Below are 12,987 nucleotides of genomic sequence, written 5' to 3' on the forward strand. Positions count from 1 at the left end.
CTTAATCCTGCCCTGTGGTACAGGGGAAGGCACTTACTTAACCTACGTGGTGGCCTGGCCTTGCTTATCTGTGAAGATGACAGAGCTGCCCAGGACCCTGTTGAGTGCTGCTTTTGTTCATGTAAAGAGGGATAGGTGCGTGTATGGGGAGAGGGGATGCGTGGGTGACCGCGGGGCGGGGCTGTGCACGGGTGCGGGCGGGCCCTGGGGAGGGGGAGGGGTGTGTGCGGGTGCGGGCCCGGGGAGGGGGAGGGGGGCTGTGCGCTGGTGCGGACCCCGGGGAGGAGGAGCGGGCGCGGCCCGGAGAAGGCGAGCCGGCGGCAGGATGGGCTCGGGGCTGGGGGCGGGCCGTGCGCACAGGCGGCGCGCGCAGGGCGGGCGGGGCCGGAGGGCGCAGAGTGGTGGCGGTGATGGCAGCAGCAGCAGGTGGGTCACTGGGGGACAGGCAGCGGCCCTAGCCGGGTGGAGGCTCGGCTGCCTGGGGACAGGGTCGCAGCTGGGCCGTTGGCTCCGAGAGGTGAGCCGGACATCCCCTCTGACGCTTGGGTCTCGGCGCGCGCTCGGGCCAGGGCCCGGCGCTGGCTGCGGCTAGGGTGGCCGGTCTGGGCCCCGCCCCGGGAGATAGAGCCCCTCCTATTCCGGATCCTGGCGACCTGGCTCTGCTCCCGGGAAACCGCGGGTCTCCACCTAGCTCTCAGATCCCTGGCAGGGAGGATTTCCCACGTCAGGCTCCATGGGGCGTGACTCACCCCCAGGTCTGGATCCACCAGATCCCCCTGGGGAGGGGGGTGGCAGACAGACCCTCTGTGCTTCCCTGGGACCCCAGCTACCCCCTCCATCAAGCCCTGACCCCTCCCTTCCCAATCCCAGCCGCACCCCCACCGCGTCCCCAGTGCTTGTGTGCCAGAAACCCCTGCCCAGGGACAGAGCCAGAGACAGGGATGGGCTGTGGCCGGGCTATCAGGGAGGCACTGGAGACTGCCAGAGCCCAAGCTGGGCAGCCGGTCACTCACTCCCCTGGGACCCTGGCAGGTGGTGGTGGCTGCCTCCTCTCTGCTGCCTGCCATGGCCCGGGGACTGCCCAGCGCCGCCAGCCTGGCACACTTCTGCGGGAAGCTGACCCGGCGGAAGCCCTTGGAGGAGTCCAGCATGGAGACGTCACTGCGTCGCTGCCTGTCCACCCTGGACCTGACCCTGCTGGGCGTGAGTGGCATGGTCGGCTTGGGCCTCTACGTGCTCACAGGTGCCGTGGCCAAGGAGCTGGCTGGCCCTGCCGTGCTGGTGTCCTTCGGGGTGGCCGCCGTGGCCTCCCTGCTGGCCGCCCTATGCTATGCGGAGTTCGGCGCCCGCGTGCCCCGCACGGGCTCTGCCTACCTCTTCACCTACGTGTCCATGGGCGAGCTCTGGGCCTTTCTCATCGGCTGGAACGTGCTGCTCGAGTACCTCATCGGTGGTGCTGCCGTGGCCCGAGTCTGGAGCGGCTACCTGGACGCCATGTCAGCCACCGCATCCGCAACTTGACTGAGAGCCATGTGGGCGTCTGGCAGGTGCCCTTCCTGGCCCGCTACCCCGACTTCCTGGCCGCTGGCATCCTCCTCCTGGCCTCCGTCTTCATCTCCTGTGGCGCCCGTGTCTCCTCCTGGCTCAACCATACCTTCTCGGCCATCAGCCTGGGTGTCATCGTCTTCACCACTGTCCTGGGGTTCACCCTGGCCCGCCCGCAGAACTGGAGCGCCCAGGAGGGTGGCTTTGCACCCTTTGGCTTCTCAGGCATCCTGGCCGGCACCGCCACCTGCTTCTACGCCTTCATCGGCTTCGACATCATCGCCACGTCCAGTGAGGAGGCCCGGGACCCCCGGCGAGCCGTGCCCATGGCCATCGCCATCTCGCTGGGAATAGCAGCCACCGCCTATATCCTGGTGTCCACCGTGCTGACCCTCATGGTCCCCTGGCACAGCCTGGACCCGGACTCGGCGCTGGCTGACGCCTTCTACTGGCGCGGCTACAGCTGGGCCGGCTTCATTGTGGCCGTTGGTTCCATCTGCGGTGAGGGGCAGGCCCGTGGCAGATGGGGAAGGAGGCGGGGTGGGGGGGTCGGGGAAGGACACACACCTGCACTACAACGGGCTCTAACCTTAGAGACCTCCCAGCCTGCCACATGCCTGCCCAGGGCACTCGACTCCTCCCATCGGATTCTCCCTGGGAGCCCGTTCCTGGGTGGGAGGTGACAGTCCCGGCAGCCCCCCCAAGCTCGTCGTGGGAGCCTGCTTGTGTCCTCGGGTTCAGGACAGCTGTCCGCAGTCCTGACCGGCGTCCCCACCCCCGTCCCTGCTCTGCCGCAGCCATGAACACCGTCCTGCTCAGCAACCTCTTCTCCCTGCCGCACATTGTCTACGCCATGGCGGTCGATGGGCTGTTCTTCCAGGCCTTTGCCCACGTCCATCCCCACACGCAGATCCCCGTGGTGGGCATCCTGGTGTTCGGCACCCTCATGGCTGCCCTGGCGGTGCTGCTGGACCTCGAGGCACTGGTGCAGTTCCTGTCCATCGGGATGCTGCTCGCCTACACCTTCGTGGCGGCCAGCGTAACTGCACTGCGCTTCCAGGACACCTCTCCGCCCGGCTCCCCGGGCCCCGCCAGCCCCAGCCCCGGGACCAAGGAGCCCAGCTCCTTCGCCGACCACCTCCGGCTGGTGGACGAGGACGGGCAGGCTGGGGCCCCCCAACCCGGAACATTGCGGCCGGCCCTGGGCCTCCTGCTGGGCTCGGCCGTCACCCTGGGCTGCGTGCTCATCTTCGGGGACTCGGGCCTGCACCTCCCACGCTGGGGCTACATCCTGCTGCTCCTGTCCAGTGGCATCGTCTTTCTGCTCAGTCTCACCGTACTTGGGGCTCATCAGCAACAATGTCGGCAGGACACCTTCCAGGTACCCCCCCCAACCCATCAGAATGAATAAGGAGAACTCGGGGGTGGGGGGGAGAAGGGGGTGTGGCTGGGGAGGCCACCAAGTCTGCCCCGCCCCCTTTCTCCTGGCATGGCGCCTGGGCACCTGCTGCTTCCTGAGTCTCGGAGAGGCAGAGAAAGGAGGCCCAGCCCTGTCCTGCCGTTGCCCCCTTCTTAGATGCCCCTGGTGCCCCTGCTGCCAGCCCTGAGCATGCTTCTCAACATCTGTCTCATGCTGAAGCTCAGCTTCCTGACCTGGCTGCGTTTCTTTATCTGGCTGCTGATCGGTGAGTAGCGGGCAAGAAGAGGCCGGGTTTGCTGAGCGGGCAAGGCAGGCTGGGACCTGCCCCTCAGCCCCCTTCTGCACCCTGTCCCGGCAGGACTCGCCGTGTATTTCGGCTACGGCATCTGGCACAGCAAGCAGAACCTGCAGGGCTCCTCGGGGCTGGCCACCGCCCGCTACGTGGTGTTCCCCAGCGGCAGCCTGATGGAGACGGTGCAGCCCGTGCAGCCCCCGAGCCAGGAGCCTGGCAGCACGGAGCCACCCGCCGAGTCCTGAAGGCCGCCCAGTGGCTTACCCCTTCTGTCCTGGGCAGGCCGCTTGGGTTGGGGAGTCCCCAGGACCCCAATGCCGAGCTCTACATCTTCAGAGGGCGGTCCCAGGCTGGCTCCGGAGCAGTAGCCTCTTTGCCCAGCCCCTGCGACAAACTCCAGCTGCAGACGGGGTGTGGGAGGGCAGATCCACAATAATATCTGCTCGGCCGTCCACGTGTGGCCTGCTGCTGTGTCTGCGGTGGCTTTCTTTGTGGCACCGAGTCCCCACCTATCCCTGGGAACCAGGTGACGGTCCCCAGGCCACAGCAGGGACATCAAGGCTCTGCAAAGGGGTGACTGGGGACAGGCTGGGCCAGTGCCTTCTGCCCAGCTCAGCAGGGAGTCACACACACACACACACACACACACACACTTACCAACACACACTTACATTTCCTGGGCACAGGCCATGTCTCCAAGTGCCAACAGGGCCCGTGACAAACTCCCGACATGTCCCCTGATAGCAGATCCAAGAGGCAGAGGCCCTAAAGAAGCCGCTTGGAAAGAGCTGTGATTTCCAGAGAGCGCTTGGCTTCCCAGGGCTCCAAGAGAGTGTGGCGTATGCCCTGCAGCCTGCCCGGGGACGGTGACGCCCGCATTCCCCTGCGGGCACATGCCTTACGTGGCCCCTGCCCACCGTGGCATGCACACAGGTGCATTTCCTGCAGTCTGCAGACCGAGACAATACCTCTTTCCAAATCCATACGTGTGTTTCCATTCTCCCAGGCTGCAGCTCTTGGCCGCCACGGCTCGCTCTCTGCCTGCCCACTCAGGGGTTTCGAGGTGGGGTTGTGTGTGGCGCCCAGGTATGAGGGCTCCCAGTGAAAGCGTGAGGCCCACCCCTGGCTGTGCCCTGTCCCCTTCCCCTGCCTGTTCCCACCCTGTAAAGACCACACGGGAAGCTGGTGGCTTCTTCAGGTTTTACTCTCCAGCCTTCTCCAGCTGTGACATGAGCTTTCTCTGGGCCTACGGACTCCCCTGCCACAAACAGCCTCTGAGGATTGAGGGACAGCAGGCTCTGGGGATTGAGGCTCTTGGGATTGGCTGATGCCAGATGGCCAGCTCTGGCCACCAGGGGAATGTCGTCCCTTTTGCCACCCTGGAGGGGTCACCCCTGACCCCCTGCCCGCCCACCTGCCCTGGGACCCAGAGGGGCCCTGGTCCCTGCAGCCAGGTCTTGACCGTGGGCCCCAGGGCCTGGGGAGATTGTCCAGCAGGTTGCACTGGGGCTGGGGGAAGGAGCTCTAGAGCTGGAAAGTGACCAGGCGGCTGGGGGTCCAGGCCCTCCTCCTTGCATCATTCTTTCCAGAAACGCCTCCCGCCTGCGGTCAGGGCCTCCCACGTGCAGTGCCCGAGGCTGGGGTAGGCAGATGCCAGATAGGTTCTGTGTTCAGGGCTCGTGGGTGGGCCAGAGGAGGGAGCTGGGCTGGGGAATCACTCCTCCCCCACCCCACTCCCATTCTGCTGGAGAAACGCAAAGCTGGGTGAGGCCTGCCCCAGGCAATGCAGCACCACAGCCCACTGGGTGGGGGCCCCAGGCAGCCAATTTCTGCACGGGGCCTCCCACTCAGGACAAATGGGGGAGGGGGGCCGGGAGCCCACAGCAGCTGGTAGAAACCAGTGGCCCAGCCACCTGCACACCTGGCTCTCCCATCACCATGGTTACCTTGCAGGGCTCTAAGATACAGATGGCACAGCAGCTGCAGGGGGCCACCTGCCAAGATTAGAGGCAGGGGGCGAGGGGAAGGAGAGCCCCCTGGGCCTGCGGGGACCCCACAGCTGCCTCAGGCCTCCAGGGTGGGTCACCAGTGGGTGTCCCCCCGGCTCTGGGGTGGGCTGCATCTAAAGCCCCTCGGCAGCCTGCTGTGCGGTTGCGAGAGCCAGCTCGGTCCACGCGGGCTTGGTTGTCACCTTTGGGGCCTTCACCTGCAGGACAAAGGAATGTGGGTGGGGTCAGGGCTCCTGGCCACCGGCCACCGTCTGTCTGGGGGTGTCTGAGCTCGGCGGCTCACCTCCTCGTACTTCGTCCTCCAGTAGAAATGGGCTTCTCCGTCCACATACAGCAGCAGGAGGTCACAAAGGAAGGTGACCTGGGAGAGGGCATGGCACGTTCGGGTCTCGGCCACCCCAGACCAACCTGCAAGCAAGGGGCAGGCAGGCACCGCCGGGGTGACACTCACCACGCCCAGCCAGGCCGCTCCAGTGCCCAGAGTGATGGTGGTGGGGATAAGGCCGAACTTCCCGGCCTGCGAGAGTGAGACTTGGGCTGAGCCAGTCTCCCCTGACACGAGTGGGACCCCACGCCATCAGGCCCGTCCTCCCCTCCAGCCCCTACCTGCCCAGTGACCAGGATATCAAAACGGATGCCATAGAGCTTGAGCAGGCTCCGAGCCTCCACACCGGGGCTCTCCCACCAGTGAGTGGCCGTCCTGCGGGTAAGAGACACGGCGCCCTGGGGATCAGCTCCTCTGTCCACTGCAGCCTGTCCCTTCCATCCCATCCCATCCCAGAAAGCCTGGGCCTCGGCTCTGTGAGGATGCTGAGGCCGGGAGAAGCAAACGGGCCTGCCTCTTGGAAGCTCGTCTGCCTGCTCAGACGAAGGTGGGGACGTGGCGGAGGTGGGGGGACAGGAGGGTCCCTTAACAGACACACCAGCAGTGGGTATGGGGAGGGGCAGGGGGCAGACCCAGAGCTGGAGACTCCACAGCCGACTATTGCCTGGGAGCCGGGAAGACTCCCTGATGGAGGGGGCATGTGTAGGCTGGGCCTGGAAGAAAGCACTGGAAGTTTCTGGGGACTGGAAAAGAGGTGCTCTGAGCACAGGGCCTGGCCACCGGCATTTAGGGCTCTGTCCCCAGGCCCAGAGGCCGTGTGGGCAAGTGCGAATCAAACATGGGGGAATGACAGCAGGCCCCCAGATTGGGGTGGGAAGGGCTGTTCAGGTTACTCAAACAATAAATGATGACAATAAATGTCACGCAAGGCCCTTGATTGAGAGGAAGGGGGAAAAACGATTAGGACTGTTATTGGGACGGTTGGGAAGATTCTGATATTGGATCCATTCTGCTTTTGCCCGATTTCTTGGGTATGTCCTTGGCACGATGGATCCCAGGGACCGAGTCCTTGTCCCCGGAAAATGCCAGACAGTGTCGAGTGGGCTGGGTCTGGAGGACTGCCCCTTGCTTCCACTCAATCTATGTAAATAAATCCACATCAGTCTGGCAGGGAGAGAGAACGAGACTGGCAAAATGGTAGCCGCCTGGCAACCCCAGAGGAAGTATCCATCAGGGGGGTGCTTCTGGAAGGAGCCAACTTTTCTATGGTGTCTTTGGAGCAGTTTAGATAAAATTTTGGAGGTGGGGTTGGGGGGAGGGGCGGTGGGTCCTGTGGCTTGGGGATGAGATACTAGAGGGAGGAAGTGGGGTTTGGGAAGGAGGTGGGATGGAGTCTGTGCCGAGAGAGGGGGTGCCTGCGGGCAGCACCCTCCCCACCTCTGTCCCCACCCCACCTCACCCCCACCCCACAGGGGGCACCCAGAGAGCAGGGCCTGGGAGCAGATGGAGAAGGAATCCTGCGAGGAGCACCAGGTACAGCAGGGGCCACACCTGAAGTTGTAGGTCCTCTCCTGCAGCTGGAAGGCGTAGTGAGGCCAGCACTCGGGGTCCCCGGTGTCCAGGTCACAGTCCCAGTGCACGCGGATACCGACAGCGCCGCCCTGCAGGCCGCGTGTGGCACTGCTCCACTGGGGCATTGGAGGAGTGGGGGGGGGACTCTCCGGCCCCCTCCCAGCAGCCCCCACCCCTTCCCAGGCCTGCTGGGGGTGGACTCACCAGCAGTGCCAGGTCCTGGAAACCCACCCCGGCTGCCTCCACGAGGTCCCCAACGCGGAACACGGGGCAATAGGGGCTGGAGTGAGGGTCATAGCGGCAGTGCTTGAAATAGGCGGCGTCCCAGGTCTCCAGGGCGTTGGATCTGGAAGAGGAGGGCAGGATATGGGGGTGGAAGGGTGTCCCTGGGTGGGTGTGGGGGGGGAGGTGGGGACAGCCAGGTCACCACCCCACCTCTCCCCTCCCCTCATGGGGCTTACTTGGAGAAGTTGAACTTGCTAAAGGTGACGGTGTTCTTAATGAAAAGCGTGAAGTTCTCAGCCTGGACCAGAAGGGGCTTCCTGAGGGTAGAGGAAGGTGAGAGAAGGTCCCTGCACCGCCCTGACACCCCACCCCAAGGGGACCCTGCATGGGGCCGAGGGGGGAGCGGGGACAACTCACGCTGGCATGGGGCCACTTTCCACCGGGCACCAGCCAAAGATCTCACACGTCCTGTGGGTCCCGTTGAAGGTCACGCACTGGCCCGTTTTTATGCCTTGAAAACAGACAGACTCCAGGCCCTCAAATCTCAGGACCCCAACCCCGGCCTGGAGGCCCTGGAGGGCAGAACCCAAAATTACCGTGGCTGTGTGTCCCTGTCTCCCCTTCTGGGCAGTCATTGTGGACCCAGCAGCTCGCGAGTGGGACCGAAGGGTGCTGGGGAGGGGAGACGAGAGTGCAGAGTCACCAAGCAGCTGGTGGAACCTGAGCTTCCCCATGTCCCCACAGGACACCCTGAGTTTTGTTTTTGGGAGGGGTGCAAAGAAAAGGAGGTGTCAGAAGTGGGAGGGCGAGGAGCCCTGCTTTCCCTCCTGCAGTTCTGTCCCCAGTGGGGATATCTGGGGACATTTGGGCAGACAGAGCCGGAAAGGGGACAGGCTCCCAGGAAGGTGTGAGCTGCCGGGGCTTTGTTCCGAGGCCCTGGTGGAAGCATGCTGCCCAGAGTCACAGCACCAGATGGCCGTCTCCTTCAACACGACCCAGTAGTAACCAGTGCGTGGCCTCCCCAGCTCCCACCCCGCAGCCTGGGTGGTCCCTCCTGATGTTCAGAAAAGCGCCCACCTCTTCCCAGAACCCAAGCATGGCTCCCCACTGCTTTTCCCACCACGGCAAACAAGCCCAGCTCCTTAGTGGGGTTCACGAGGCCTTAAGTTGGGGACTCCCGCCCCAGGCCAACTCCGGCCTCACTCAGCAGTGCTTCATCTCCCATGGCTCTGACTCAGCCCTGTGCCCAGCTGTCTCACACCAGCTGGTTCCACCAGTTCCCCGATGTGGGAAACCTCCCCTGGTTCTCCCAGCCTTCAGCCTCTGCCCACCCAGCCCCGTCACGGAGCTCCGCTACCGCGACTTGTGTCTATCTGTACAGGGGTCCCTGGAGGCATGGCAAGTCGAGTTTGGTGGCCCAGGTTGAAGGACCTGACACCATCTGTGCCTGTTAGGAGGCTATCGGATCCACTAGAGCACAGCTGGGGGACTCTCGCAAGTCAGGAAGCCAGGTCTGTCCGTTTGGATGAATCGCCTGGCAGGCTTGTGGCCTCACGACCGCAAGCCTCCCTGGGAACCGTGGACAAGAGGGGAGAGGCGGGGCCCCGACACAGGGAAAGCAGAATCATATGGAGTCCAGAAAGCACTGACTCACAGTGCCCCACAAAGTTCCAGGTCGGCGTGCAAACTGAACATTACCTGGACATCTGATCGTTTTGGAAAGGGAAGGACATTTGGTTTCACTAAGCCTAAGCTCATCCTTGCAGACATATGCCACCTCCATGGTGAATGGGCACCAACCACGGCCACGTTTTCCCAGCGACTCTGGTGGGACCAGTTGTTGGGGTTAGGGGCACAGGTGACTAAGCTGTCACCGTCCAACAAGTGATTCAATGTCTGGACTTGCTTAAGGAAAGAAGTTCTTGAAGCCTCTGTCCCACGTCCCCAGTGTTCACAGAGAATGCACAAGTTGGGAAAGGAGAGGGAGTGATCTCTGTAGGAGATGCTAGAACTGCCCCAGGCAATGGGGTTTCAGGGGCGGGGATGGGGGGAGGAGGGACTCTGCATCTGGAGGTGAGAAATGGACAAGGACAAGGTGGGCAAACCTGGCTCGACTGCAGCTGTCGTGAAAAACATCTAGAGATCATAAGTGATCCTGAACAAAGCAGGAACAAAAACGGAAGCTGCCTCGGGACATATTAATGGAGGCTGGGCCTAGAGAAAGGGGAGGTGAAATTCCAGGTTTGCTCAGACTTCTGTGCCCAACTCTGGGTATCAGGCTGAGCACCTGGCGAGGGCCCCAAGACAGGACAGGGTAGGGAGCTGGGCCCTTCATGGGGAGGGACAATGGAGAGCCGTGAAGGCCCGGAGCTGGCGGGGCTAGGGTCCATAGACCCAAGCCTGAATCCCAACCAACCCCTCTGACCCTCGGTCTTCTCTTCTTAAACAAGGATCATAGTCATTTCTATCATGGTCTTTCCGAAAATTGAGTAGAATGGATCAAAGAAAGATTTTATCCCTGGGATACGGCAGGCACATGGGGAAACTTCATTTACTTGGGAAGGAGAAGAAAGAAGACAAGCGTGGTCGGTGGGCCCAGGGCTGGTGGGGACCCAAGAGATCCTCCCAGGCAGGGAGGCTCTCAGGCAGCCTTACCTCGGGGCATCTGCCTTGAACTTGGGTTGGTGTCACATGGAAACTGGTCACCAAAAAGAAGACATTTTCTCCCTAGGAGGTAAGTCCCGGAGTTGGCCCCTGCTTGACTCCCTTGACTAGGAGGCCACAGGTGGGCAGTGAGAAGGAAGGGAACCGGTTCTATCTGGTCATCAACCCCCAAAGACACCCCCAGTGAGGGTGGTTGGGGCGGAGAGGGGATTTGGCTGAGCTTCCAGACAATTCCGAGCCATGGGAACTTCACTCGATGCCCACCTCTTGGGGACAAGTTTATTTCTCTCATTTCACCTGCATTTGCTCAACCAGAATTTTCCAAGAGTTTCCTGCTCCTAGGCACTGAGGATCAGAGGTGAGTGGGGCTGGGGTCCCACACAGGCTAGTGGGGGCGGTGGATCCTTGGCTGGCCAGGGGAGCAGGTGGTGAGCTCTGCTCGGGTCTGAGGTGGCCAAGTACCAGAAGGATGGCTGGCCCCTCAGTGCTATGCATGTGAGCGCTGTGTGTTTGTGGGGTCCATGACCAGGAAGGGGGTCAAGGGCTGGTGGAGGGCAGGGAAAGGTGCAGCAGAGGTTACAATATGGAAGGACTTTTGGTCCCACCATCAAGGAAGGGGAGCCTTGGCGGGGTTGCCAGCAGCAGCCTGTGGGACCTGATGATGCCATGTGTGAAAGCTCAATCTGTCTGCTGCATGGTGTGCACCTGGGCAGTAGGGAGTGGGTGAGAGGAGAAGTCAGAGGGTCACAGAGGACCAGAGCCTCAGCCAGGCATGGACAAGGAGCCTGGGAGGAGTGAAGAATGTTAGGAGGTGGCATCGACAGGAGGGAAGGATAGGTGCCCTCTGCAGGGCAGGCTGGGAAGGGCTTTCAGATGTGTAGGAGGTTTCCTTCACTCCTTCTGGGGCAGGAGTGAAGAAAATTAGGAGGCAGCATCTACAAGAGAGAAGAATAGGTAGGTGCCAAGTCTGGCCATCATGGCTCTCACTGGATGAGGAGAGGCTGTGTTGGTGCAGAGAGAGGGAGGATTTCTCTTTGGACACAGGGAGTGTGCATGCAGGAGGTAGCTGAGGCTCAGGGCAGGTGGTCGTTGGGACTTCAGTTTGGGAATCAGTAGAATGGAAGGTGTAGCTAAGGTTACAGAAGAGCTGGGTAGAGGAGAGGGGGATGGGCAATGTGGCTCGAGAGGGACTGAGAGCAACTGGCTGGTGCTCCAGGTTAGGAAGAAGAGTATTAAGAAGCTCCAGGCCTCCCCCACTCTCATGTGCCTCAACCCCACCCTTAGGCTCAAGTCTTGAGTTCTCAGACACCCCATGTCTTTTCAGATGCAACCTTTGCAACCTAGCTTCGGGACCCGTTCTCTCACCCTGTGAAACCTCCCATACATCCCTGGAAACCCTTCCCAGCCTGCCCTGCAGTCAGCAAGAGTCCCTCCACCCCTCCTCTGGCACCACATGCCTCTCTCTCATAGACATCCACTGCAAGAGCCTGGAGGGTTGGTGTCAGAGGTGGGAGCCCCCACCCCACACACCCCATTCGCGCCCAGCACCGGGAAACCCACCTGTGGCGGCTTCACAAAGTCGGCCACGTCCCATAGCCGGTTCCCGAGTTCCTTGATCTGGGTCACAGAAACCCCTTTGAGTTTAGTGATGACGGAAATCTGGGGGTCCAGGTCTCGCTCTTGGTAGTCTTTTTTGGCCAGGAGGGCCCACCTAGGGGAGAGGAAGGCCGGCAGTGTGGGATGTCCCCGGTACACGGGAGCAGGGCCAGAGCTGGTTCCCATTTGTGCACCACTCTCCCGAGACGCTCATGTGTGGTGGGCCTGTGTGGGGACACTGTCCACCCCCAACCTTGCAGTCCCATCACACTCACAAGCCCTGGGGCTCCCTGTGTAGCACTCAATGCTTCAAGAGCCACCTGACTGCTCTCCAGCCTCGTTTCCTGCCCAAGACTCTTGCACAGGCCAGAAGCCCCAGCCAGACATTGGAGAGCCACCGTCCTCAGCCTAATTTACCCCACTGTCCTAATCAACTCCACCTTTGCCCACCGAGTCCCTTCCTCCCAGTTCTTAAAGCCCTCCAGACCCCCAGTTAGAACCCATGATCTCTTTTCGGGGGCTTTAGCACTCCAGCTTTCACCATTATTGGAAATGGCTTCCTCCCTGGCTAGGGCATTTCCTGCAACAGAGGGGTGGCCACCAACCCTACTCTGTGCCTCAGAGCCCGACATGGGCCTGAGACAAAGCCCTGGAAGGGAGGCAAGGGACACACAGCCGGGCACAGCTCACAGCTTGCTTTTGCATCCCGCTGGCCTCTGGACTGACGGAGGTCCCTCCTTCTGCCCAGCCCTTGAAGGAACCAAACTCTCAACCCTCAGGCCAAGTGAGCTTGGCCACCACCCCATGGCCAGCCTGCTGGGGACTCGTCTCTTACCCCAGCACGTAGACCACGACCCCCAACTGCAGCAGCCTCTGTAAGGTGCCCACCCTCCGGTTCCTTGTCATCACATACTTCTCGGTCTTGTAATCCAGAAGCCCCCAGCTTGTTGTGGCCCCCCGGGAGCCCATGCTCCCAGCTCCTGCTGGCTGCTGGGCTGCATGAGTCAGCACAGCAGCTGCTGTCCCAGCCAGACGGAGGCAAGGCAGGATTCCAAACTGGGCCAGGCCAGCAGCTGTTAAAGGGGCACTGCCCCCACCCCCACCAGGCGAGAGGTGAACCCCAGCCCCAGCGGCCCTGGGCCTCCCCTCCTCTGCAGACTCCTTGGGCTGGGCATAGGTTTCCCCAAGCAAGCCCTGTCTGTGCCCTCTGGGGTTCATTTCCTCAGGGATGGAGCGGGGTGGAGGAATGACAAGTGCCGCGAGAGGGCGGCATGGGGACAGCAGGAGCCTGGAGGAGGGCCCAAGGAGAGCTTCAGGAAGAGGTGACCTCTGAGCTGAC

The 12,987-nt window shown here is 62.2% G+C and overlaps 2 protein-coding genes across 2 annotated transcripts; one reads left to right on the top strand and one right to left on the bottom strand.

The window, feature by feature from the left end:
* The first annotated feature begins 382 nt into the window (after nt 1-382).
* Nucleotides 383-3,613, top strand: LOC143683873 (cationic amino acid transporter 4-like). The gene is given in 6 exon segments (XM_077160306.1): nt 383-426; nt 1,033-1,495; nt 1,498-2,046; nt 2,343-2,926; nt 3,122-3,230; nt 3,324-3,613. Coding segments are annotated over 5 exon segments (1,851 nt in total). The 5' UTR covers nt 383-426; nt 1,033-1,065; the 3' UTR covers nt 3,503-3,613.
* Nucleotides 3,614-3,651: 38 nt separating this feature from the next.
* On the bottom strand, nt 3,652-12,903 carry LOC143683874 (P2X purinoceptor 6-like). Its single transcript, XM_077160307.1, has 12 exons — nt 12,484-12,903; nt 11,613-11,763; nt 10,044-10,115; nt 7,985-8,060; nt 7,806-7,899; nt 7,625-7,705; nt 7,368-7,509; nt 7,143-7,252; nt 5,873-5,966; nt 5,718-5,783; nt 5,550-5,627; nt 3,652-5,463 (listed from the first exon to the last, which is right to left on the bottom strand). The coding sequence occupies exons 1-12, from the start codon at nt 12,864-12,866 to the stop codon at nt 5,380-5,382; spliced, it is 1,431 nt and encodes a 476-aa protein (XP_077016422.1). The 5' UTR covers nt 12,867-12,903; the 3' UTR covers nt 3,652-5,379.
* Between the last annotated feature and the right edge of the window lie 84 nt (nt 12,904-12,987).

This window comes from Tamandua tetradactyla, chromosome 5 (genome assembly GCF_023851605.1).
Source record: "Tamandua tetradactyla isolate mTamTet1 chromosome 5, mTamTet1.pri, whole genome shotgun sequence".
Lineage (NCBI taxonomy): Eukaryota > Metazoa > Chordata > Mammalia > Pilosa > Myrmecophagidae > Tamandua > Tamandua tetradactyla.